The sequence below is a fragment of the Canis lupus genome, chromosome 30 (assembly GCF_011100685.1).
Source record: "Canis lupus familiaris isolate Mischka breed German Shepherd chromosome 30, alternate assembly UU_Cfam_GSD_1.0, whole genome shotgun sequence".
Classification (NCBI taxonomy): Eukaryota; Metazoa; Chordata; class Mammalia; order Carnivora; family Canidae; genus Canis; species Canis lupus.
Window position 1 is genome coordinate 1,160,705 of NC_049251.1, and position 25,732 is coordinate 1,186,436.

Below are 25,732 nucleotides of genomic sequence, written 5' to 3' on the forward strand. Positions count from 1 at the left end.
TGGCTCAGCAGTGGAGCATCTGCCTTTGGACTCAGGGCATGATCCTGGAGTCCCGGGATCAAGTCCCATGTTGGGCTCCCCGCAGGGAGCCTGCTTCTCCCTCTGCCTATGTGTCTGCCTCTCTCTCTGTGTCGCTCATGAATAAATAAATAAAATCTTAAGAAAAAAAAAAAAAGAACCATTGTTATAAAAGGATGCTAGATAAAAAGATAAAATTCATTTTTTGCTGATTTGTTTAATTCTCAAAGGGCAATCTACCCTTTTTACTTTGAAGTTGTTAGGGTATATACTTCATCCTGTTGACTTCAAAGTTAGGCACAAGTGTTATAGATTGGTAACCTTAGTCCAGATCATGAAGATAGAACATTAAGATTAGTTTATATTAGCTTACCTTTTCTTTTTTTTTGAGCTGTATATCTTATTGGAATATCCTTTTATACATAAAGTCTTTCTATATGGAATGCATCAGAAATACCTTTAGTAGGGATGCCTGAATGGCTCAGCGATTGAGCATCTGCCTTCTGCTCAGGGCATGATCCTGTGGTCCCAGGATGGAGCCCCACATCAGGCTCCCCATGGGGAGCCGACTTCTCCCTCTGCCTGTGTCTCTGCCTCTCTCTGTGTCTCTCAGAATTAATAAATAAAATCTTAAAAAACAAAACAAAACAAATACTTTTAGTAGCTAAACAAGGGGTCAGAAAGGATCTTTAAGGTGATGTTTTATATATGTATATGTTTATATACATTTCTGAGTTTAAGAAGACAATAAGAAAGGATTATTTTTCCTCCTTATGAATATTTCCAGAAAAATGCTGGAATATTCTAACAGGGAGAATAAGAGATAGACACCAAAACATGATAAGATAATCATCACTTGGCTTTAGAAACCCTAAGTCTTCCTAAACATTCAAGTGTTTGGGATCCCTGGGTGGTGCAGCGGGTTTGGCGCCTGCCTTCGGCCCAGGGCATGATCCGGGAGACCCGGGATCGAATTCCACGTCGGGCTCCCGGTGCATGGAGCCTGCTTCTCCCTCTGCCTGTGTCTCTGCCTCTCTCTCTCTCTCTCTGTGTGTGACTATCATAAATAAATAAAAATTAAAAAAAAACAAGTGTTTATGTAGCTATTTAAGAAGAAACATATATTAATACTGTCAATACATTTTATTATTTTTTTAAAAAATATTTTGTCATGTTTTTATTTAAATTTCAGTTAACATACAATTTAATATTAGTTACAAGTGTAAAATTTAGTGATTCATCACTGACATACAGCACCCAGTGCCCTCTTTGATACCCATCACCCATTTAACCCCCCCATCCAGCCCTCCCCCTCCCCTGTTCATCTCCCTTCCAACAACCCTCAGCTTGTTCTCTATAGTTAAGAGTCTGTCATGGGAGGAAAATAAAGATTTTATTTTTAAGTAATGTCTGTCTTCAACTTGGGGCTCAAACTCACAACCCTAAGCTCAAGAGTCACACACTCTACCAACTGAGCCAGCCAGGCACCCACTACCAATGCATTTTAATTTAGTTAAAAAATAATACATGCATTTGATACAAAATTCAGAAAGTCCAAAAGGGAAAAGTCTCCCTCTCACCTCATCTCCCAGCCATACCACATATCCTCTCTCTAGAAGTGACTTTTGTCTCCAGTTTCTTGTTTAACCTTTCAGAGATATTCAGTGAATATTCAGGCAAGCCCTGCACACTTTCTAGTGTAAGGTGTTAAAAAAATTAAGTCTGTAGGTCCACAATTACTGGTAAAGTGATGATAAGCAGCCACCTAGTTCTCAGAATTTAGCTAACTTCTTTTTCTCATTAATACCAGTTCCGTAATGTAGTATACTCTGGGGACTTAACTATTAAAAATAAGGAAGAGATGGTGGGAATGGTAATTCCCATATAACACCAATTTTTAAATTATCATTTCAGGGTAACTTAGCCATAAGAGAGTTAGAATTCAGTTTGGTCAGGCAGCCCCAGTGGTGCAGCAGTTTAGCGCCGCCTGCAGCCCAGGGTGTGATCCTGGGACCCGGGATCGAGTTCTGCGCTGGGCTCCCTGCGTGGTGCGTGGAGTCTGCTTCTCCCTCTGCCTGTGTCTCTGCCTCTCTCTCTGTGTCTCTATGAATAGATAAATAAAATCTTAAAAAAAAAAAAAAAAAGAATTCAGTTTGGTCTAATTGATTGAAATGATGTCTTATCTTATACCCATTAAATCTCCAAAAATCTGTATTTTCATGCTTGATCTGCTTTCCTGAATTTGACATTATTTCTCAAACCAGCTTTCCATACATGGTGGACTGAATAAATAGAAGATGATGTGATGAATCATCAGCAAATAAAAAGCTCTTGTGGTTTATTCCAGGTACTAGGGGCTTTGAGTCGTTCTGAACATGGAATCAGAGTAAGGGTACTTAGTTTTATGATTTGAGTAATATTATCAGGTTCTTGGTAAATCCATTTCTTCAGGAGTAAACCTAGCAAGTGCAGTAGACATCCAGGTAACTTGATGGGACACCAGTTCCCTGGAGGGTGCATGAATAAGCACTGCTTATATTTGTTCCTTCATTTTCTTCTTCTCTATTGTTATTCATCTCCTGCCAATCAATCCATGCCCCATGTAACTGAGACATTCTTTCAAAATGTTAATCCTTAATCAGATTTGAATCTAGAAAGGATTAAAAGGCTCCAAACAACTCAAAAGAATGTATCATTTTTCTGCCAATATACTAGCATTTCATATTGTTTCTAAACAGCACATTAACAGGCCATTCACTTTGTCACTTTTTGAGTACAAGTGTTTGCAGTCTTTGTAAACTGCCTCCCCTTTGTCCAAATATACCTAAGAAAGGAGTGTCACCTTTAGGAAATAATGGAATCATTTTTTAAATCTGGCTTGATAGTAAAGTATTTTTTTAAAGAATTTATTTATTCATGAGAAACAGAGAGAGGTAGAGACACAGACCGAGGGAGAAACAGGCTCCCTACAGGGAGCCCGATGCGGGACTCAATCCTAGGGCCCTGGGATCATGACCTGAGCCAAAGGCAGATAGATGTTCAACCACTGAGCCACCCAGGTGTCTCTAAAATATGTTTTTTTTAGTCCTTGTGATAAGTTGTAACTGCTCTACACTAGGTTACGTGATCTGCTCAGCCCAACATTTGTTTTGATCATCATTGTAATAATTATAAAAATAAATTTAACACATTGATTAAAATTTAGTGAAACCTTCATTGAGAACACTGGGTGAGTCCTACTGGACTAGAAGCTGTTGTTACTCTGTAAAATGACTTTATTTATTTTATTTTTTTAAATGACTTTTTTTTTTTTAAATTTTTATTTATTTATGATAGTCTCACAGAGAGAGAGAGAGGCAGAGACACAGGCAGCGGGAGAAGCAGGCTCCATGCAATGGGAGCCCGATGTGGGATTTGATCCCGGGTCTCCAGGATCACACCCTGGGCCAAAGGCAGGCGCTAAACCGCTGCGCCACCCAGGGATCCCTAAATGACTCTTTAAATATCTTTGTTAAGCCACTTTCTTCTATGTCATTATTTAACTCAAGGAGCAATTTTCCCCCCTAAACTATCTGATAAATCATTGGAGATATTGCCACACTTAACGTATTGTATTCCAATGGCTTCTTTTGTGTTTCTCCCACTATAAATGAGTAATTTTACAATGGAAAAGTTGGGAGATTTAAGGGTATGAGCAGAAATGAGGCAGGAAACTACTAGTTGCCATGATGTAGCTGTATATGACACCAGAATTCTACACTGAAGTGATTTAGGTCACTATATTTTATAATTTTATAATTCTTTTGTGTTTCTCTACATAACTTAAGAATTTATGTGTTTTGAGGCATAAGAAACTTTATCATTTCCTGTTATGTATTATCTTATGCTAAAAAGAAAATTCTTTTATTTAAAATGTAAATTTGGGGCAGCCCAGGTGGCTCAGCAGTTTAGCGCCACCTTCAGCCCAGGGCCTGATCCTGGAGGCCTGGGATCGAGTCCTGCGTCAGTCTCCCTGCATGGGGCCTGCTTCTCCCTCTGCCTGTATCTCTGCCTCTCTCCCTCTCTCTCTCTCTCTCTCTCTCTCTCTCTCTCTGTCTCTCATAAATAAGTAAATAAAATCTTTTTAAAAAAAATAAATTAAAAAATAAATAAATAAATGTAATTTTTTTTACTGTAGCAAAGTGACACAGAAAAATAAACTGAAGATGATGATTTAACTGTAGAAAAATAAACAGGAAAAAGGGATTCAACTGTGATACCACTCTAGAAAGAACTTTTGTCCTTTCAGTCTCTTTAAAATTTTTTCCTGTGCTACGTGTACACATACACGGAAATATATAACACATGTAGGAAACTGGTATTAAAATTTGCTGACACCACAAAACTACCTATTTTTTTTTGCACCAAAGGCACCTTGCTTCATCAGTGAAGTTTACATATAGCTTAACAATAGCTAACATTTACAGTGATTAACCATTTGCCAGACACTGTAGCAAATGGATTATTTTATTTAATTCTCACAAAACTATTCTGAAAACAGGAGGTTAAGTAATTTGCCTGTGGTCACCTAACTATTAAGCGGTTAAAGCAGGACTCAAACCAGGGAGTCTGACTCTAGGACTTGTGTTGTTGCCCTGTTACAACATAGAGCCTCATCCTTTCAGTTGAATCACCTAAGAAAAGTACAACTTATATTACTACTTTCAGGTGCAGACTAAAACATGGTCTTGTTCATTGTCAAGTTTCCAGAGGTGCAAACTCATACCACAGAGCCTTCTGTCATCAGGGGTGCCAGTAGTGCTCATAGTCCATTTCTGTCGGCAGAGCTTGGATTGGACGGCGGCTGTCCCTCTGCCCCTTGCCAGCCTTTTGTTGTTTCCCAGTGCAGTGGAGGCAGCAGTTTCAAATAGGAGTTGAAAGCATTGTTTTTATGAAAACTAATCGGAATACTTTAGATAGACCAGATGAAGGCAAATGACTCAAATGCTTCATACCAACTTGGATGGAGGTTACAAAGCTAAAGATAAGTGAAGTGAAACCATAACGGTTTAGAGTTTTGTACTGATACTGCTTGGTGACTGTCATTAGTTCTTGGGCCACTTGAAAGAAACCCAAAGTAGAAATCATAAATGATGGATATGCATTATTTTAAGGTACATGTGTACATCTCTGTTTTAAATGAATCCTCATTTTAAATGATTTTTTGACAAAAAAGTCACCATTCTCAGTCACATTATGAAAGGGCTTCTATCATATATTTGAAGAGCTCTATGATCATATTCTTTGACCCAGTCGTGTGCTTATCTAGAGGAAATAATCAATTTTTTACAAATATGTATGTCCATCAAAGTATTTTCTGACATAGCAAAAATAAAAACATTCATATACAATAGTATATATTCATTTAAATAATTTTCAAAAATACTTTTTAATATACTTTTTAAAAGATTTTATAGGAGACAAAGCCAGAGACAGAGTATGAGCAGTGGGGAGGGGCAGAGGGAGAGGGAGACTCCATGCTGAGCAGGGAACCTGATGCGGGCTTGGTCCCAGGACCCTGGGATCAAGCCCTGAGCCACTCAGGCACCCAAGATGTTTTAATATGTAGGAAAACATAATGTTAATGATAAAACACAGCCTATAAAACTAAACTGCATGAGAGGAGAAGCACTGAATTGTATGGGTGGTTGAATTTCTAGTGACTTTTTGTTTTAATATGACTTACTTTTAAGTATGAAAATAATATAAATTACTTTTAAGTAATATTAGTATGAATGGCAAAATTTGGGGGCATCTGGGGGGCTCAGTGGGTGAGCGTCTGCCTTTGGCTCAGGTCATGATCCGGGGTCCTGGGATCGAGTCCCACATCGGGCTCCCTGCAGGGAGCCTGCTTCTCCCTCTGACTGCATCTCTGCCTCTCTCTGTCTCTCATGAATAAATGAATTTTTTTTAAAAAAAGGCAATTTTTTGTATAAAAGGAGCATAAAGTTAAAAATTTTTTTCTATTCCCCAGCTGTGTGGTTCACCGCTGTGGAAGCATTCAGTGTGTGTTAGGACACTCTAACATGAGAGAGAGTTTTTAACCATGTTTATTTCCGATTTTTTTCCTTTTTTTTTTTTTTTTTTTTTTTTTTGCAACATGCTTCCTTCTGCCCCCAAATCCAGGGATGTGGAGTTAGAGAGGAAGGAACAGGACATAGATTTCCTGTGCCCACATCCGATTCTCTCTCTTTCTCCCTCCCTAACTTTCACATGACTCTTGCTGACTGCATCTACAGTCCTTGAGGGGAATACTACCTCCAGCCCAAGGAGCAAGGACATGCCATTTAAACTATATCATTGCAGGACATTGGTATATATATTTTTATATAGCCCACAAATAAGCTTTGCTCACTGAAGTAATCTAGTATCTGATCTGTCTTTTTAACTTCTGGAAATTTTAATTTATTTTTAAGGATTTTATTGATTCATTTTGAGAGAGAGAGAGCATAAGTGAGGCAGAGAGAGAGGGGACGCAAGCTGCCTAATGGATGTCTGGCTCCATCTCAGGACCCCTGAACCGTGACCCAAGCTGAAGGCAGACACCCAACTAACTGAGCCATCCAGGTGCCCAAACTTATGGAAATTTTTAATCATGTGGAAAAACAGGGTCACCTGGGTGGCTCAGCAGTTGAGCGTCTGCCTTAAGCTCAAATGATGATCCCACGTCCCGGGATCGAGTCCCTAATCAGGCTCCCTGTAGGAAGCCTGCTTCTCCCTCTGCCTGTGTCTCTGCCTCTCCCTGTGCGTGTCTCATGAATAAATAAACAAAATCTTTAAAAAAAATCATGGAAAAACAGAGGATGGTATATTGAACATCTCAATTACTCAGCTTCAGTCATTATCAGCATTTCTTGTTTCATTGATTTTTCCCCTACTTGGTGCAAATCCCAAAAATAATCTGTTTTCATCTGTATTATATATGTATATGTATCTGTAAAAGACTCTTTAAAAGAAAACAAAAATATCGTAATAATACCATTCAACTAGAAATAATTAACAGTGATTAATAATAATTCCTTACTCTCATACACTGCTGATGGAAATGTAAAATAGTACAACTTATCAAAATTTGGCAGTTTTCTTAAAAAGGTAAACATATACCTATCACCATCCCACTCCTAGGTATTTACCGAAGAGGAATGAAAGTACCTGTTCATGCTAAGACTCATACAGGACTATTCATAGCAGCTTTATTAGTAATAGCTACAACTGGAAACAACCCAAATGTCCATCAGCAGATGAATGGATAAGCAAATTTTGGTATACTCACACAATAGAATACTGCTCTGCAATTAAAAAAAAAAATGGGCTTGATACATGTAACAACATGGTTGATTCCCAAATTAGTTATGTTGAGTAAAAGAAACCATACCCTCCCTCCAGAAAAAGAGTATATAGTATATGATTCTATTTATATGAAATAGTAGAAAATGCAACCTAATCTATAGTGACAGCAGATCAACTGGTTGGGAAGGAATTATAAAGTGACACTGGAAATTTTTGAAGATGAGGGATATATGGACTATGATAATGGTTTAATGGGTGTGTATGCCTAAATACACTTTATGTACAGTTTATTTTTTGTTAGTTTTACTTTAAGGTTGTAAAGAGTTCCTTAATATCATTTATCCAGTCAATATTCAAATTTCCCTAATTATTATACTTAAAAAAAAGTTGTATTTATTTGACAGTAAGAGAATACAAGCAGTGGGGAAAGGCCGAGGCAGAGGCAGAAGTGGGCGCCCTGCTATGTGGGGCTCCATCCCACGACCCTGGGATCTTGACCCAAGTTGAAGGCAGTTGCTTAAGTGACTGAGCCCCCCAGGAGACCCTAATTATTATACATTTTAACAGTTTTTAAAATATAGGATATTAAGCAATGTCCACACATCGTATTCAGTTAATGCAGTGTCTTTTAGTATGTAGCTTCCTCTTTATTTTTCTTTCTTGCAAAGTGTTTGTTGAGGAAACTGAGTTTTGTGTCCCAAAGAACTTGTTTTCTTGATTTTTCTGATTACAGCTCCATGGTAGTGCTTAATAGGTTCCTCTCTGACTTCTATTTTGTGTTAAATTTTTTAAAATTTAAATTTCCATTAGCCAACGTATAGTACATCCTTAGTTTCAGATGTAATGTTCAGTAATTCATCAGTTGTGTAGACTGGTAGTTGGTAACAGGCAGTTGAAGTTTGCTGATGTTCAGGCTAGATTTTTTGGCAAGGATATGTAATAGTGTTGTGGAGTCTTTCCTGTTGTATCACATCGGAAGGCGTATAGCATCAGAATCTCATTTGTGATGCTAACGTTGGGAAGGGGTTTGGGTGCTGGCAGCCTGATGTGTCCATGATAACAGTTCCCCCCTCAGCTTCTGTATCTGTTTTGGTTTTGTATTCATGCTCAAACTGAACAACCATTTCTGGAGAAGAACTGAAAATACATAAATAAAGAATGCTCCAGATTCTGATTTTCAGGTGCCTAAGAGTTGTTACTGTGGTTGCTTAAATAGAGAGCGTGCTTTTCTTTTTTATAGTAACTCTGTCTTCAGGACTCAGCTCTGGTATGACACAAGATGTATTTCCAGATATTTCACTGCCCCTCAAATTAGATTCACTGCTGCTGCTTTTTTAGCAACCTGTACTATCTGTTCCTCTTAGTACAAATCTGTTCCTCTTTTATAGCACGTACTGTTTTATATTTATTCACTTTCTTACTTTCTTGTCATCCCCCTCCCTCCCCTAGGCCATGAGCTTCTTGAGAAATAAGACATGTACTACTTATTCATCCCTTGATACATAGTAGGTGCTCAGTAAATGCATGTTGAATTGACTACATGTGCTTTCTTTCCTTTAATCATTTAAAAAATGAACTTTAAAATACTAGTCCTTTGGGATCCTTTGGGATCCCTGGTTGGCTCTGCGGTTTAGTGCCTGCCTTCGGCCGAGGGCATGATCCTGGAGTCCTGGGATCGAGTCCCACATCAGGCTCCCTGCAGAGGGAGCCTGCTTCTCCCTCTGTGTCTCTGCCTCTCTCTCTGTCTCTCATGAATAAATAAATAAATAAATAAATAAATAAATAATCCTTAAAAACTAAACTAAAACACTAGTCCTTTGTGATATTCATTTGCTCACTGGACAATATACATATATATATATACACACACACACACCTATTTTTGTGTCTTTGTATATATCTAAATTAACTAAGAATTGTTGAATTACCTTTTAGATTGTGTATCTAAAGGTGTGAAATGCAGCTCCTGCTTATGAGAAGTTTTGCAGTCTAGTTGGCAAGAGGAGACACACCTGGATCAATTAGTGCTCAGTCATGTCTTCCTTTAGGCCGTCAGTTATTTGTTAATTGTTAAAGTTCTAAACTATGTGGTATTCATTTAAGGACCATAAGAAGGTGCTGAAGGAAGAGATCAATGAAGGGTAGGAATCAAGAAATGATTCAGAGGAAGAGTTGAACTCAGTCATGGTCAGAGAGGCTGTGATGGAGTGGAAAGGGACATTTCTGTTTCCATAAAAGAAGAAACATTTCGGGATCCCTGGGTGGCGCAGCAGTTTGGCGCCTGCCTTTGGCCCAGGGCGCGATCCTGGAGACCCGGGATCGAATCCCACGTCGGGCTCCCGGTGCATGGAGCCTGCTTCTCCCTCTGCCTGTGTCTCTGCCTCTCTCTCTCTCTCTCTCTCTCTCTCTGTGTGTGTGTGTGACTATCATAAATAAATAAAAATTAAAAAAAAAACATTTCATTTCCATGAAAATGAAACTTTGGGAGAGGCAGGAAGTATTAATAGCAAAACAGATGAGACTTACTGTTATAAAGTATGCTTTCCTCTGTTTGAAGATGCTTACAGTTGAGGTTGGGAGTCCCTACACTTTCCCCTGTTTCATTTTGTGAAAGCATTAATGTGGTTATTAGTCTATTAAATTTATGCCATCTTCTCTTACACTGATGCCCTTGACCCGTCTGTGAAGTTCCAGTGTTACTGCTCTTTCTCTCCCCAGAGTTTGCCTGCTGCTTTGAAATCTCTTTAGTCAGTTTATTCTCTTAAGTTTTGACAGGAAATTAACTTATTCCCCATTCTCTTTGTCCCAGTACTTCCTTTATTAAAAACAAAAACAAAACCCTCTGTTTTATTATCTACAGGTTTTCTTTTACTTTTGGAGGCCACGTAAATACAAAAACATCTTCACTGTTTTGTTTTGTTTTTTAAAGATTTATTTTTATTTATTTATGATAGAGAGAGAGAGAGAGAGAGGCAGAGACACAGGCAGAGGGAGAAGCAGGCTCCATGCCGGGAGCCCGACGCGGGACTCGATCCCGGGACCCCAGGATCACGCCCTGGGCCAAAGGCAGGCGCGAAACCGCTGAGCCACCCAGGGATCCCCCATCTTCACTGTTATAGACAAGAAAAATGAGGCTCAGCTGTTTCCAAGGTCACATAGCTAGTTAAGTAGGAAAGCTGGGGATTTGAACATGGGACTATTTGACCTAATCTTTTAGCTACACTAGACTTTAAGCTGGGTGAGTCTTTAATTTTTCACCCAAGTAGTGAGTTTTGATACCTACTGCACAGTGAGCAGAAAGCTTTCCAGAGAGCTGGGAGAAGCAGGAGGAGACTGCACACCTTTTCAGGTTAAGCTTTTAACTGCCACTGGCCTCCAAATGAGAGCACTCATTGCACACAGAGGGCACCGAGGGCATCTCCGTGCTCAGGGCAAGAGCCCACATAGATGAGTTGAACATAGAGCCAGAGGGCAGGCCTTGTACAGGTAGATATTTCAGATGCTTTGAGGAATGTTTCTAGAACCTCCAACACTGAAATCTGGACCAATTCTTGGAGAAAAAGAATGGAGTAGGCCTAATGAAAAGCCATGAATGACATGTGCTATGCACCCCAGTTTTTTATTTTTATTTTTATTTTTTTTAGATTTTATTTATTTATTCATAAGCGACACAGGCAGAGGGAGAAGCAGGCTCCATGCAGGAAGCCCAACGTGGGACTCGATCCCAGGACTCCAGGATCACGCCCTGGGCTGAAGGCAGGCACTAAACTGCTGAGGCACCCAGGGATCCCCTGCACCCCAGTTTTTTAAAGTCAGGTTGTTGAGGTCTTACTGACATGAGTTTTGACATACACAGAGTTGTATGTATAGTCACTACCACATTCAAGAAATAAAACATATGCTTCACTACAAAAAGTTCCCTCATAGCCCTTTACATCTACTTTTCCTTCCTAGGGACTCTGGCAACCATTGCTGTTTTTCTTTCCCTATAAATTTACCTTTTCTAGAATATCATAAAAATGAAGTTATATAGTATATAGCATTTGGAGTCTTACTTCTCATTAGCATAATGAGATTGAGACATATTTGTTGTCATATGTATTAATAACTCCTTTTTATTGCTGAGTAGTTGGTAATTTTTATAGAAAGTAAACTTTTTAACTGAGGTGGGGTGACCACATATCCCAATTTGCTTGGTATAAAACTGGTTTATGCCTGTTCACCCAGCACAATTTTTTAAAAAATATTTTATTTATTCATGAGAAACACAGAGAGAGAGAGAGAGGCGCAGAGACACAGGGAGAGGGAGAAGGAAGCTCCATGCAGGGAGCCTGACATGGGACTCGATCCCAGGACACCAGGATCACACCCTGGGCTGAAGGCGGCGCTAAAGTGCTGAGCCACCCAGGCTGCCCGCAGCACAGTTTTTAATACTGCTTCCTTTCATTCTCAATCCTGATTTGGATGATTAATTTTATTTATATATATGCACTTGCTCTGCAGTGTTGTCAGATTTGTTTTCCAAAATACCAAAATTGTATGTATATATATTTTATATAAATACTGTGAGTGATAATAGCAGTAATAACTTACAGATAAGCTTATTTTGATCTTCATAGCATCCCCATTTTGTACTTGAAAAAACAGATTAAAAAAAAAAACAGAATAAATGACCTACCAAAAATCATGAACTAGAAAGTGATAAAACCTACATCATCTATATGCACATTCACCCTTAATCTCATATTACTTGGGGTGCAATGTGTTGGGTAAGAGCAGAGGCAGTGGCAGCAGAAGGCCTGCGTCCCACGCCTGACTCTTACCACTTTTTTGCTGTTTGACTTTGGGCAAATTATGTCATCTTTGGGTGCCTCTGCTTCACCATCTATTAAAAGGGCATGATGGGGTGTCTAAATGCCCATGGCTAGCATATGGTAAGCTTTTGCTAAAGGCTACCTATTAATTTTTCATGATATCGTTATTTCATTAACAGCATTGCAGTGGAACTTCTCTCCATCAACAAAAACTTACCCCCCATCAAAAATAATAGTTGGTGTACATTTTGCTCTTGTCTCCTTCTAATTAAAAAAATTATATTAATCTTTAATAATATAGTATCCAATTATGAAGGCCTTCAACATTTAGATAGTGTAGTCTTTGGTATAGTAAATCAGTTCCACAAACTATGTTCCTAGAAACATCTGCATCTTTCAAATTTTATATGTATCTGTCAAAATTTTAAAAAGTAGGATAGTGGCCAAGTTTGGGAAGCAGAGCAAAATAAAATTAGGCCTCTCAGAGCCTTACTAATGTATTTAATTAATTTCCAAGAAGTAACTTAATATGCAGCATATCCAAATTTTTGTGAATAGAGTAAAACATCTATTAATCTATGTGAATACTTCGAACATAATTCAGGAAATCCTGTAGTAAAAGGTAGGTAACTATTAGAGATTTGGGGATTTTGTCATGAACACTGTAGGTTAAAGAATGATTCCTAGAGACCAGGAAAGACTGGTGACAGGAAAATCAAATAATTCTTACAATAATTTGGGCTTGAAGTGATGGGGCTAGAGTTCCAAATGCAGCACCTTGAACCGCTTGGCCATCCTGACTGCTAGTAGGGCTAGCGTTTTGACAGTGGGAGGATTAAAAGGTCAGAACGGATCCATGCAACATTTTAAAGAAAGATTCAAGAAGACTTAGTGATCAGTTGGAGGGAAGGAGAGAGAAGTCAGAATAACTCCTGGGTTTTTAGTTGAGAGAAGTTTGATGCCAGCAATTTAAAATGTGGTAGGTAGGAAGGGCTGTTAGTTGGTTTGACGTTGGAAGAGATTGAAGAGGTTTATTTTAGGTGTGTTGACTTGGACCTACCAATGCCAGATCAGGAGGAGAGATTGGGTCTAGAGAAGTAGCTGAAGCCTTGAGAGCATGCTTTTTCAATTTTAGTGTAGAAATGAGAGTTGTTGAAAGAAAAGGAACCAAAAAGGGAGTAAGGGAACAAGGAGAGTCAAGATACTGTAGTGCTATGGTCTGTGAATAAGTTTGCACGCATGTGTGTGTGTGTGTGTTGGGGGTGTAGTGAAGTGATGAAAAAGCTAAATGGTGATGAAGAATGAGCAATCTTTAGGGTTGGCTTAGCTGACCCTGCTATGAGCAGCATCAGTGTTATAAAAGACTCCCTTACAGCTTCAAGTCACCTTGAAGATGCAGTTGTTTTTCAAATGGGAGGACAAAATAAAATCAAGGTTGTAAAGGGTTAAAGAGAAAATGGAAACTGAAAAGCACTCATTGTAGAAGTTTGGCAGGAAAGAGAATTAGAGAAAGAGTATAGGAGTTGGTAGAGGAAACCTGAGAATGTTTGAAAGCAAAAGGGGAGGAATCAGTTCAAACAGAGAAACTGAAGATATAGAAGGGAGGTGGGGGAGCTAAGTCCCAAATGAGGTGAGAAGGCACGAACTGAGATAATTTTCTCAGCTCTAGATAGAGCTGTCCTAATTTTGGAAAAGGTAAAATAGAGCCTTCCTATGAAATGTTACCTCTGCATGTTGGCATTTACACCTTTTTCACTTTTTTTTTTACTATAAGGGAGTTGTATAATTAAACCGTTTCTTATAAGACCGTGACCTCGTTATGTTATTTATTCAGATTATGAAAATAATTCATGTTCATTGTAGAAAATAGAGAAACCTGTAAATATATATATATATATATATTTTAAAGATTTTATTTATTTATTCCTGAGACACGGAGAGAGAAAAGCACAGACACAGGCAGAGGGAGAAGCAGGCTCCACGCAGGGAGCCCGATGTGGGACTCGATCCCAGATCTCCAGGATCACACCCTGGGCCAAAGGCAGTGCTAAACCACTGAGCCACCTGAGCTGCCCGAGAAACCTATAAAGGAAGGGAACAAGTCACCTGTAATTCCACTAGCAATAAATAATTTTTATTAGTTTTGATAGAGCTCTTTTGAATGCATTGATCATTTATATATACACACACACATACTTATATGTATATAGCTTAGATAGCTTTTGAATGACCATTTTTTAACCTCTTTATAAGGCGATTATTTTTTGAACCTTCCGCTCACAAAACATTCTTTGAAAATGGTGTTTTTAATATTTCATTGTAAGCACTGATCCCATCTGTATGAACCTTAGCATTCTCAATTTCCTTTTTTTATCACCTTGTTTTTTAACCTGATGCAAACTTCATTGTTAGATATTTCAATAAGTGCTGCAGATACCAAAGCAGTTATTAAGTGTCTGGTAGCTGAATTTAGGTGGAGGGAATCCATAGCCTCAGGCTCTAAAGATTGTACCAGAAAAATCTCATCTTTAACCTTCTGTTCCTCTCACCTTCATTGAAATTCTTGAAGAAAAAAGTCTGTGTTCATCCTTCCCATTTATTTTTTTGTGTGGCAGCTGCCTTCTGGGGAAACCTGTGATTTGTCCGTTTCTTAGCCTTACACATCGACTGTTGGACTTAGAAGAGAGAAGAGTTTCCCCTTATAGGGTAAGGGAAGAATAAGAGGTAGGACTCCCATGTAGTTGATATTCATTTGTCTCTTGACATCTCCTAGAAGAATTAGTACCCTCATCTTAGCTGTCCTGGCTGGCAAGTGTTAATGGTCCTGTGGTTAGGGATGGGGATGAGGTGCAGTCACTTCACGGAGACAAAGATGCAGTAGCGTAGCGTGGATTCTGTGCCCTCCACTCTGCCCTTGACCAGCCTAGTTATCTCCTGGACTGCAGTGTTAGGCTCAAGTTTTAAATTCTAAAACCACTTTATTTATGTATTTTAAAATTACACAGTAATGGTTATATACAGTTTTCAGCCTCTGGACTCTTAGGGAATACCATTCAAGCCTTTTGTGAGAGTCTGTGGTGGTAATTGGAGGAGAATATTTGATACCAAGAATATTAATGATTATAATTCTCTGTGCACAAACATGCTTTGCTTTTTAAGAAGAGAAATGAAGTTGCCTAGTGAGATTGCAGAGTTAAATACAATGTAAATGGTTGATATATTGCTAGTATATTAATATAAAATGAAAGCTTAAATTAACTTGATCTTGAACTATATAATAAGTTATTAGGGACAAAAGTCCAGACATGTTTCATTCCTTTATGATGAGTTTTTTCCATTGCTGTGAGTAGGTAGGGAGTATGCAAACACTTAGAGCTGTTTAATGTCTTGATTTGACAGCCATGAATCCCTTTTCATCTTTCTGATAAGAGATATCTACTGTGTAAGGGGGATTCAACCCTTCAGCTCCTTCTACATGCTGAGTCTTTCCTACTTTCTAAAGAAAATATCCATAGTAATCACTTTCTTATCTTTATTTTTAAAAATGTGAAAAAAATAAATAAAAAATAAATAAAAATAAAAAATAATGTGTTATATTCAATGTTCAGAACGTAAAGTTAGGTAAAGTTAGTATTTTGGATTCTTCTCAGTATCTCCTAGTCCTTTTATTCTCTTTAGGTGCTTCCTTTTATTCTTTTTTCATTAAAAGATTATCTTTTCTAGTTTCTATAATCATTGTCTTCATCCACTTTTTTTTTTTAATTTTTTTTTAATTTTTTATTTATTTATAGTCACAGAGAGAGAGAGAGAGAGAGGCAGAGACACAGGCAGAGGGAGAAGCAGGCTCCACGCACCGGGAGCCTGACGTGGGATTCGATCCCGGGTCTCCAGGATCGCGCCCTGGGCCAAAGGCAGGCGCTAAACCACTGCGCCACCCAGGGATCCCTTCATCCACTTTTAATCCTGTTTCAGATTATTCTCTTTTTGAATATTATCAAACAGCACTGTGGAAACACCTAGGAGCCTCAGCAGTTGCTTTAAACTATTTTAATAGCACTGTCAAATGCTCTGGAGGGGAAAGGATAATCTTACTGCCCAAGAAGGGTGGCACCAAATGCATAAGATATAAAACAAAATGGAATTTATAGTGTAAAAAATCCTTTGTAATGAGACATTGCCAATTACAATTTTGATAATTTACTTTTTTAAAGCTTTATTGAAGTATAATTTACATACTGTAAAATACACCCGTTTTAAATTATAGCTCACTTAGTACAAGTATATACAGAATTGTATAATCCTCAACCACAATCTAATTTTAGAACATTCCATCACTGCCATCACCCCCAGAGAAGCATTGTGTCCATTTCCAGTTACTCTCACTCCCACCTCAGCTGTAGGCAACCATTAATCCACTTTCTGTCTCTGTGCTCTTTACTTTTTTTCTTTTTAAGATTTCATTTATTTGAGAGAGAGCACGAGCAGAGAGAGGGGCAGAAGGAGAGAGACAAACCGACTCCCGGAGTGGAGAACCTTTCTTGGGGCTCCATCCCAGGATCCTGAAATCATGACCCAAGCTGAAGTCAGATGCTTAACCAACTGAGCCACCCAAGTGCCCCTGTATCCTCTCTACTTCTATGGACATTTCATATAAATGAAATCACATAATATCTTGTCTTCTGTGTTTGGCTTCTTTCACTTAGTATGATGTTTCATACATAGTGTTACATGTATTAATATTTTGTTCATTTTTCTTGTTGAGTAGTATTCCCAACAAATATATCATGTTTTGTTTTTCCATTCACCAACTGATAGACATTTGAGTTGTTTCCACTTTTTTGGCTATTCTGAATAATGTTTTTATCAACATTTGCATACAAGTCTTTGTGTTGACATAAACTTTCATTTCTTGTGAGTAAATATGTAGGAGTAGAATTGCTGGGTCATATGGTAAATCCATATTTAACATTTCAAGAAACTGCCAACCTCTTTCCCCGAGTCACTGTGCCATTTTACGTTCCTACAGTAATGTGTGATGGTTCCAGTTTCTCCACATCCTTCTCAGCATTTGCTATTTTGTGTCATTTTTATTATAGCCATTCTGGTGGTTGTGAAATAGTGCGTCATTGTGGTTTTAACTTGCATCATCATCATGGCATGTCCTTGTTCTGCTGTTGTTGGTTGGAGTTTTTGATCGATGTTGATTTTATCCTGTTGGTTGATAGTATTGTCTTATAGCCTTGTTGAATTTGTCTATTTGTTCCATCAGTCATTGGGAGGGGATATTGTTTATTTGCTCCATATATTTTCAGATTCATTAGTGCTCTGAAATTTTACAATTATGTGCCTTGTAGGTGTATTTTCATCCCCAATGCTGACCTCATTGTGCTCTTTCAATGTGGAAATTCATGTCCTTCAATCCTGTACATTTTTCAGTTATTTCCTTGATTTCTTCTTTGTCTTCTCTGTATTCTTTCTGAAATTCCATTTATTTGGATATTGGTTCCTTTAAGCCAATGTTACCTTTTTTTTTCTGTATTTCAGGAGATAGCCTCAAGTTTCTCTTCAAGCTTTCTATTGATTTTTCTCTGTCTTATTATATCCTATTTTTATTTTCCAAATCTTTGTTGCTTTGTTTCTTGTCTCATTTGTGGTTCATGTATACAATTTGTTCTTGTCTCTCGAGGATTTCTGCAAGTCAGGTTTATTGTGATATAGTTTATGTATGATAAAAATTCACCTGTTTTAGTGCATAGTTCTATTAGTTTTGACAGGTAACTATCACCATAATCAAGATGGAAAACAGTACTTTGAGGACTTTGACCATCACTGATGTCACTATTTTTAGGAGAGAGAGAGAGAGAGGAGAGAGAGAATGTGTGTGTGTGTGTGTGTGTGTGTGTGTGTGTGTGTGTGTGTGTTTTCCCCTGGGACTTATCAGAGTTCCCAAAGAAGGATCTTCTGTACTCTTCCTGGAGTATATAAAGCTGGCTGCAAGCATCCATGAGGCAAATGGTAGAAAGGTTAGATCTCAACATTTAGTATGTAAATTTTCATTTGATCCCCTGTTAGACTATACTCCGCTCCTTCATTCATGCCTGGTGTTTCCTAAACCAAGGGCTCTTGTTTTAAATATTCCATACAATAAAACTTTTATTGGAATAGGGAAAGGGGGGATCCCTGGATGGCTCATGGGGATCCCTGGATGGATGGCTCAGTGGTTTAGTGCCTGCCTTCAGCCCGGGGCGTGATCCTGGAGGCCCAGGATCGGGTCCCACATCGCGCTCCCTGCCATGGAGCCTGCTTCTCTCTCTGCCTGTGTCTCTGCCTCTCTCCCTCTGTGCCTCTCATGAATAAATAAATAAAATCTTAAAAAAAAAAAAAAGGAATAGGGAAAGGAATCTAGGGGCTAATTGTGTCTTAAATGGATATTCAGTCATTCTCCGTATTCTAAACCCACATTTATCCCTACTTCTTGATGTCCTCAATATTGCCAATTCCTGAACCTTTTGGGGATTCTGCTTTTTACCATTCCTCACTGCTGATTTAGGATTTGGCTTTCTCAAATCTGCTGTCATTTATCATTTCTGCTTTTCAGTTTTCAAATGTTATTGTCATCAACTCATTATTTCTCTTTGTCCTTATGCGTTTTATGCCTTTAAAAACCCTTTACTATCATTGTAATGGGGTTTCAGGGAAGGGTAGAAGAAATTACATATGTTTAGTCCATTATCTTTAATAAAAGTTCCCCTTTTTTTTTTTAAGATTTTATTTATTTATTCATGAGAGAGACACACACATACACAGAGAGGGGCAGAGACAGGCAGAGGGAGAAGCAGGCTCCATGCAGGGAGCCTGATGTGGGACGTGGGACTCAATCACCGTCTCCAGGATCAGGCTCTGGGCTGAAGGCGGCACTAAACCGCTGAGCCACCTGGGCTGCCCCAAGCTCCCCTTTCTTTAAAAAAGAAACGCTTACCTGTACAAACGATCCTTTATGGGATCCAGCTTCTATCTCTCCAGCCTCATTTTTCACTCTGCTACAACCCACTTCCAGCCTAAGCTCCAGTCACATGCATCTTAAGAGATTGCCAGACAAACTATGTTGCTTCATGCCCTTCAGTTCTGCACATGCTGTTTTTTCAATGTGTTATTTGTCCTTTAAGTCTCTCCTCAGTAAAGCTTTCCTGACTCACGTGACTGCCCCTCTGTCAGAGTGTTTATTGTATTACTGCAATTATTTATTTTTTAAAAAGTCTCATCTGAAAGGTCTTTAAACCTGGAGTTGCAGCTGGAAGGGATGTCCATGGATCAATGGCAAGAAATCTTAGAGTACCCTGAGATTATTTCCAAATTTTCATGTGTTTGTGCATATTTTTGGAAAATTCTCTAAGGCAGATTTTCTTCTAAGAGTGTGCATCAGAAATGCTGCAGAGCTTTTTAAAAATATAATTGCTTTGGGCTTCACTCCAGAGACCTGCTGAGTTCTAGTCTGAAGTTAGGGCCCAGAAAGATCGTATTTTCTAAAAGCTTCCCAAGTGATTGTTTAGAAGAGCATCTCTGATCCATCATCTACATTAATTCCAGTGCCTGGCATATAGTGGATGCTCAGTAAACATTTAAAAAATGAATGAGGGAGGAACTTGTGTTCAGGTCATGGCTTGAAATAAATTTCCTGTGGGAAACTTGAGTGCAAGTGGGGGAATCACTAATTTATTCTTTGATGTAAAGGAAGTAATAGTGTATTTTCCCCCTCTTTGGATATAATTGAAGGAATAGAAAATTGTGATTGTTTTTTCAAAGGTAGAGGAAAGGGGATCCCTGGGTGGCTTAGCGGTTTAGCGCCTGCCTTTGGCCCAGGGCACGATCCTGGAGTCCCGGGATCGAGTCCCGCATAGGGCTCCTGGCATGGAGCCTGCTTCTCCCTCTGCCTGTGTCTCTGCCTCTCCCCCCCCCCCATGTCTATCATAAATAAATAAATAAAATCTTAAAAAAAAAAAACAAAGGTAGAGGAAAGCTCTGAAGAGCTAACAGAAAGAATGAAAAAAATTTAAGGATTGGGCATAAAACAAGTCAGATATATATAGCTTTGTTCCTCTGCCTGCTTGTAGTTGTATTTGACCCAGTGATTTGATTCTTCTTTTTTTTTTTTTAAGATTTTATTTATTTATTTATTTATTTATTTATTTATTTATTTATTTATTTGAGAAAGAGAGAGAGAGAGCACAAGCAGGGGCAGGGGCAGAAGGAAAGAGAGAGAGGCAGAAGCAGACTCTCTGCTGGGCACGGAGCTTGACATGGGGCTCCATCCCAGGACCCTGAGATCAAGACCTGAGCTGAAGTAGTCAGATGCTTAGCTGACTGAGCCATCCAGGTGCTCCTAGTGATTTGATTCTAAAACTAGGCTTCAAGACATATGGATATCATTGATATTACTATATAGACATTATTTCATAACCTGTAAATTTAAATTTAATTTTAATTTAATATATACATATATATATCGAGAGAGAGAGAGAGAGAAAATGGAAAGATTGACATATTGCATTGGCAAAAATCTGTCATAATATCATTAACTGGCTACAACTAAGGAATGAGAACAGAAAGGGCCCAATTTCCTGTCTTGTATTTCCTCTAAGATTTTTTAAAGTATATAAATTAGAACTATGTCCTCTGCTTTACTCATAAACCTCTTTTACATAGTATTGTATTTTTGTATATATCTGTTAAGGGTATAATCAGGCTCTTTTGCTTTTTGTATTTTCCATATATTATTTTTGTTTTGTTGTTTAGGTATTTAAGAGATTATGGCATCTGAAGCCCACAATGTTAAAAAACGAACCTTTTGTAATAATATTGAGGATCACTCCACTGATCTTCCTAGAAAAAGGATCTCTAATTTTACTAATAAGAACATGAAGGAGGTAAGTGCATAGTTTCTAGGTAATGGGTAAGACAGTATATCTTCATCTGTTCATGGTGCTATAGAATACCATAGACCGGGGGACTTATAAACAATGGAAATGTATTTTTCACAGTTCTGGAGGCTGGGAAGAAGTCCAAGATAAAGGCCCTGGCCAATATGGTATCTGATTAGAGCCTGTTTCCTGGTTCATAGGTGGCTGTCTTCTCTGCTGTCTCCTCCTCACATGGCAGGAGGGGCAAGAGAGCAACCCACCGTCTCTTTTATAAGGGTACTGATCCCATTCTTGAGGGTGCCCCCCTCATGACCTAATCACCTCCCAGAGGCCCCACCTCCTCATATCCTTCATTTGGGGCATTAGGATTTCAACATGAATTTTGGGGAGACACAGTCATTTAGTACATCACAGAAAGTTTAAACCATTAAGTCTATGGATAGTTTTAGTTAAATTATTTAAACAACAAAAGGGTGATGATTTGCTTAATCTCCCAAAATCAAGTGGAATTAATGAAATATTGAAAACTGTTTATATTCCAAGAGATCTAAACAGTTTATGGACAGTATGGTGTTTTGGTATATCATTTGAGTATTATAGTTTAATTCTAAAGAGGAAACGCGGAGGTGCTTTTTTTTTTTCCACCGTTGCAATGCTCATTCATGCTGATATTTCTTTTAAATGATATTAAAAGTCAACATACTTACTAAGTACCATGTAAGTAAAATATATGACTAGTGGCATGGAAAATAGGGAGTTAGGTATGTTGCTTTGTCAAGTATACCTACACACAATGTTATAACTATAGACTGAGACTGCAGCTTTAATCTGAAAAACTTACCTATGGAATTTCATATTTGTTGATATCAGTCACAAAGTTTATGTAGCTTCACAAAAGAACTTAAATATGCTGTTAATTATCTACTTTTATTTTTCAGATTAAGAAATCTCCAAAACAGTTGGCTGCTTACAAAAATAGGTAAGAGCTTCTTTAAAGTTTGTAGGAAACAAATAATAAAAGGTGAGAATGAAAAGAGGGGAAAAGAGAAGTTTTCTCTTTTATTAATAAGCAATTTATTGTCAAATAGCTCCTTCGTGCCCGTCACTGTGGAAAACACATCAGTATTATCTCCAAATCCTTGCAATAACCCAACTAGAAAGCTATTGTGGACCCTAATAGTTGAGAAAAACTAAAGATGTGTGATTTGTTCAGGGTCATACAGCCAGAAAATGTTAAAAATGGCATTCATTCTCAGATCTTCTGAACTCTAAAGGCACTTTCTACTGAACTGCTGGTGCTCAAAATGGACCTGAGGACAGTAGGGGTCCTGGTAGTTTATGAGGTCAAGACTATATTCATAACAATAACATTAACTCACCTTCATTTTCACTCTTACAAATACAGTAGAGTTTTCCAGGGGCTACATGATATTTGATACCATAGTACATTAAATTCAAAAGCAATTCTGAGAATCCAGATGTCTTCTGTTAAACTAGATATTAAAGATTTTGCACAAATGTAAAAAACAGTGCCATTCTTCTCGCTATATTTTGTTTTGGAAGACAGGTTTTTTGGTAAAATATTCTGTGTTAATATGTAATGAGCTTATTATTTCTTAAGTGAATCAATAAGTTTCCTCAGTTTCAGTGTCTGATATAGTAAATATCAGTAGATATTTCCCACATAAAAGAATTCTTTTGAAAACTCAATAATTTTTAAGAGTTGCAAGGCATTTTGAGGCCAGAATATTTGAGAATCACCATATGAAAGATTTGCTCTGTTGTGTTTTATCATACTTAAATTAAATATACTTAATTTTAATCAAAATAAGTATTTTGGGGGCCCCTGGGTGGCTCAGTTACTTAAGCATCTACTTTTGGCTCAAGTCATGATCCCCGAGTCTGGGATCCAGCCCCAAGTCAAGCAAACTACTCAATGGGTAGTCTGCTTCTCCCTCTCCCTCTAACCCTTCCCTCTGCTCATGTTCTCCCTCCCTCTCTCTGTCTCTCTCAAATGAATAAATAAAAAATCTTTATATATATATTCAGATTTTCACAATTCAAACTTCTATTTCCTTTTTTCTTTTTTTTTTTTTTTAAGATTTATTTATTTATTCACAAGAGACAGAGAGAGAGAGAGGACGCAGAGACACAGGCAAAGGAGCCAGAGCGTGACGTGGGACTCGATCCCGGGAATCCAGGATCACGCCCTGGACCAAAGACAGGTGCTAAACCGCTGAGCCACCCAGGGATCCCCGCCCTATTTCTTTTTTAAAGCATCTAGTTATTATGCCTCTAGTTTCATTTGGTATAAAGTATTCTTTTCATTGCTTTCCAAATGGTTTGTAATTTTTTCCCTTTTACTTTCCACTTTGATCTAAGAGTTAAGAGTTTTTAAATTCTCTTTACTTCTGGGACGCCTGGGGGCTCAGCGGTTGAGCGTCTGCCTTCGGCTCAGGTTGTGACCCCGGGGTCCTGGGATCGAGTCCCGCCATCAGGGTCCCCACAGGAAGCCTGCTTATCCTTCTGCCTGTGTCTCTGCCTCTGTGTGTGTGTGTGTCATGAATAAATAAATAAAATCTTAAAAAAAATTCTCTTCTAATTTTAGTGAATTGTGATCACAAAATGTGGCCTATTAAATCTTTCTGCTTAAAAAGTTGTAACAGTTTTCATGTTCTTTTTCATTTAAACAAGTCAATCCTTCTTACAGAACAGTTGGACAAGCTGTGAAAAGCCCAGATAAACTACGCAAGGTGATCTATCGCAGAAAGAAAGTGCATCATCCTTTTCCAAATCCTTGTTACAGAAAAAAACAGTCCCCTAGAAGTGGGGGCTGTGACATGGCAAATAAAGAAAATGAACTAGCTTGTGCAGGCCACCTGCCTGAAAAATTACGCCACGATAGTCGAACATATTTGGTTAACTCCAGTGATGCTGGTTCTTCACAGACAGAAAGCCCATCATCAAAATATAGTGGTTTTTTTTCTGAGGTAAGTTATTTAAATGAGCTTAACTTTGTTCCTATTGCACTATTCGTATTTTTATTTGTCATATTCTGCTAGCAGAGTCATCCATTGCCTGTTGAATTCAGACTGAGTGATTATAACTCCCTGAGACAGTTTTCTAGATTAACCAAATTTGAATCAGTAGTTACTCCATTTCCCTAAGTTAGCGATATCTGAAATGGAATGAAATGGTTGATAAGCTGCATTAAATATTCAGAATGGCAAGTTAGGCAGCAGAGAATTTAAAGGAAAGGAAAAGAAGAAATCTTGCCTAAAACGTAGACCACCAAAGCTAGTTACCCAGGAACGTTTTGCTTGGCTCTCAGAATTGCCACTGGAAGCTTCGTTCAGGCAAACAAACCTGCTGAGGTTTGCTGCTCTTTTAACTTGGGTGAAAGTAATTGTTTGAACAGGCTCGGGGGAATTGAGGGGCGGGGTGGGTGTGGGTAATAAGAAATACCCTAAAACTGGATTGTAATGATGGTTGTATAATTCTGTAAATTTATTAAAAATTGTATTACATACTTTCAATGGGAGGGATGATACAACACCTCAAAAACAGGTTTTTTAAAAAAATGGTCATTTGAAGGAATAGTTAAGTTTATAAATGTGAATTTATAATAATTATTACATGTTTATTGTATATGTTATAGAAACTAAACCCCAAGGAAAATATTAGTCATAATCTCAACATTTAGAAATAACAGTATTAAATTTTTAATGTATCTATTTTTATCATATTGTACATGTTTGCTTACTTGATTTTTATGTTTAACAAATTTGGATTTTTTTCCATATAATTAAATGCTTCCACAATTTTTTAATGGGTACATAACATTAATTTCTTTTGCTATGATTTGGTAAACTTAGTATTATTTCTCTCTGGCATGATAGCTTGAAAAACATATTCTGTGGCATGCAAACAAAAAATTTTCTTTTTAAAGATCTATTTATTAATTAGAGAGCGATTGCATATGCACAAGTAGGGGGAGGGGCAAAAGGAAGAAGGAGAGAGAATCTCAAGCAGCCTTCCCTCTGAGTGCAGAGCCCCACACAGGCTCCATGTCATGATCCTGACATAAAGACCTGAGCAGAAACCAAGAGTCTGACGCTCAATCAACTGAGCCACTCAGGCACCCCAGAAAAAAAAATTAATTAAAATGGTCATGAGTGAAAATGAACATCACATTTAGGATAATAATTACAAGTAAATAAGATGAAAGGAGGATGGAAATTTAAATATTATTGAGTAAAACCATAATGAATTGATGCAAAAAAAGAGATTGCATTTGAATATGTTTTTACTTGTAAAAATAAAATCCTGAAGTAATAGGAAATAATTCCAGGAGAAGTGAAGGAAGTACATACAGTATTTGTGAGAAGGGAAGAAGCAGGGGGGTGCCTGGATGGCTTAGTCATTTAAGTTTTTGACTCTATTTCCACTCAGATCCTGATCTTGGGGTCATGAGGTTGAGTCCCTGTAGAACACTGTGCTCAGTGCAGAGTCTGCTTGGGATTCTTTCCCTTTTCCTCTTTCTCCCCTTCTGCCCCTTCCTGTGTGTGAGCTCACTCTCTTTAGCTCTCTCTCTCTCTCCAAAAATAAATCAATCTTAAAAAAAAAAAAAAAAAAAAAAGGAAGCAGGGAAGT

At 38.0% G+C, this 25,732-nt stretch overlaps 1 protein-coding gene across 2 annotated transcripts in view; it reads left to right on the plus strand.

Annotated features, from left to right (window-relative positions):
* Positions 1–25,732, plus strand: part of KATNBL1 (katanin regulatory subunit B1 like 1) — a 59,640-nt gene that overhangs the window by 24,420 nt on the left and 9,488 nt on the right. For both annotated transcript variants that reach the window (XM_038579906.1, XM_038579905.1), the window contains exons 2-4: positions 20,955–21,085; positions 22,018–22,058; positions 23,790–24,069. In XM_038579906.1, the coding sequence (XP_038435834.1) occupies positions 20,969–21,085; positions 22,018–22,058; positions 23,790–24,069 (438 nt within the window). In that variant the 5' untranslated portion in view covers positions 20,955–20,968. The remainder of the gene's footprint in view (positions 1–20,954; positions 21,086–22,017; positions 22,059–23,789; positions 24,070–25,732) is intronic.